The sequence below is a fragment of the Nannospalax galili genome, unplaced genomic scaffold (genome assembly GCF_000622305.1).
Source record: "Nannospalax galili isolate Female #2095 unplaced genomic scaffold, S.galili_v1.0 C48241461, whole genome shotgun sequence".
NCBI lineage: Eukaryota > Metazoa > Chordata > Mammalia > Rodentia > Spalacidae > Nannospalax > Nannospalax galili.
In genome coordinates, this window is record NW_008464101.1 from 1 (window position 1) to 823 (window position 823).

General features: G+C 51.5%; 1 protein-coding gene across 1 annotated transcript; it reads left to right on the forward strand.

Annotated features, from left to right (window-relative positions):
* Positions 1 to 106: 106 nt before the first annotated feature.
* On the forward strand, positions 107 to 820 carry LOC115069100 (cytochrome P450 2D3-like; the record flags this gene model as incomplete). Its single annotated transcript, XM_029560324.1, has 2 exons — positions 107 to 318; positions 692 to 820. Coding segments are annotated over exons 1-2 (264 nt in total), but the record flags the coding sequence as incomplete, so codon positions are not given.
* Positions 821 to 823: the final 3 nt, after the last annotated feature.

Sequence of the window (823 nt, forward strand, 5' to 3'; positions counted from 1 at the left end):
GTTTTGTCACAGCAATGAAGAAACAAACTAAGACACTTTCTCAGGTGGACCCAGCCCTTAACACACAGGTAGGTCAGAGTCAAGATGCAGTCTCCTGGGAGCAAAGGCTGACAGTTTTCTGTCCCTCCAGGCCAAGTCCAACAGGAGATCGATGAAGTCATTGGGCAGGCACGGCATCCAGAGATGGCAGACCAGTCCCGAATGCCCTTCACCAATGCTGTGGTTCACGAGGTGCAGCGATTTGCAGACATTGTCCCAATGAATGTGCCACACAAGATATCCCATGACGTTGAAGTACAGGGCTTCCTCCTCCCCAAGGTAGGCATGACCACTTCCAAACAAGCATAGGAAAGACCAAGTGTGCTATATCCTGGATCTCCAGCTGACTGACACGACTGAATCAGGTGTGTGTGAATCCCAGCCATTTCCCACAAAGTCTCCAAGGAAGTGGGATGACAAATTAAAATGGGCTACAGAGGACTTTAGGAACCACTGCACACAGGGACAAGTGGTTGGGCATACATAGGAGACTTACAACAGGGCCCTTCTATGGCATCAGTGATGGTGCTGAGAGGTTCTGGACTGAGGTTGCATTAAAGGGTCCAGGTGTGTGCAGGTAGAGGCTGTGCTTAGTGGCCAGGGTCTTGGTGTCCCCATCGCAGTCCATGTTCACACCATGCGTTTTATGCAGGGCATGACACTCATTGCCAACCTGACTTCAGTGCTGAAGGATGAGAACACCTGGGAGAAACCCCTCCAATTCCATCCAAAACACTTCCTGGACGCCCAGGGCCGCTTTGTGAAGCCTGAGGCCTTCATGCCG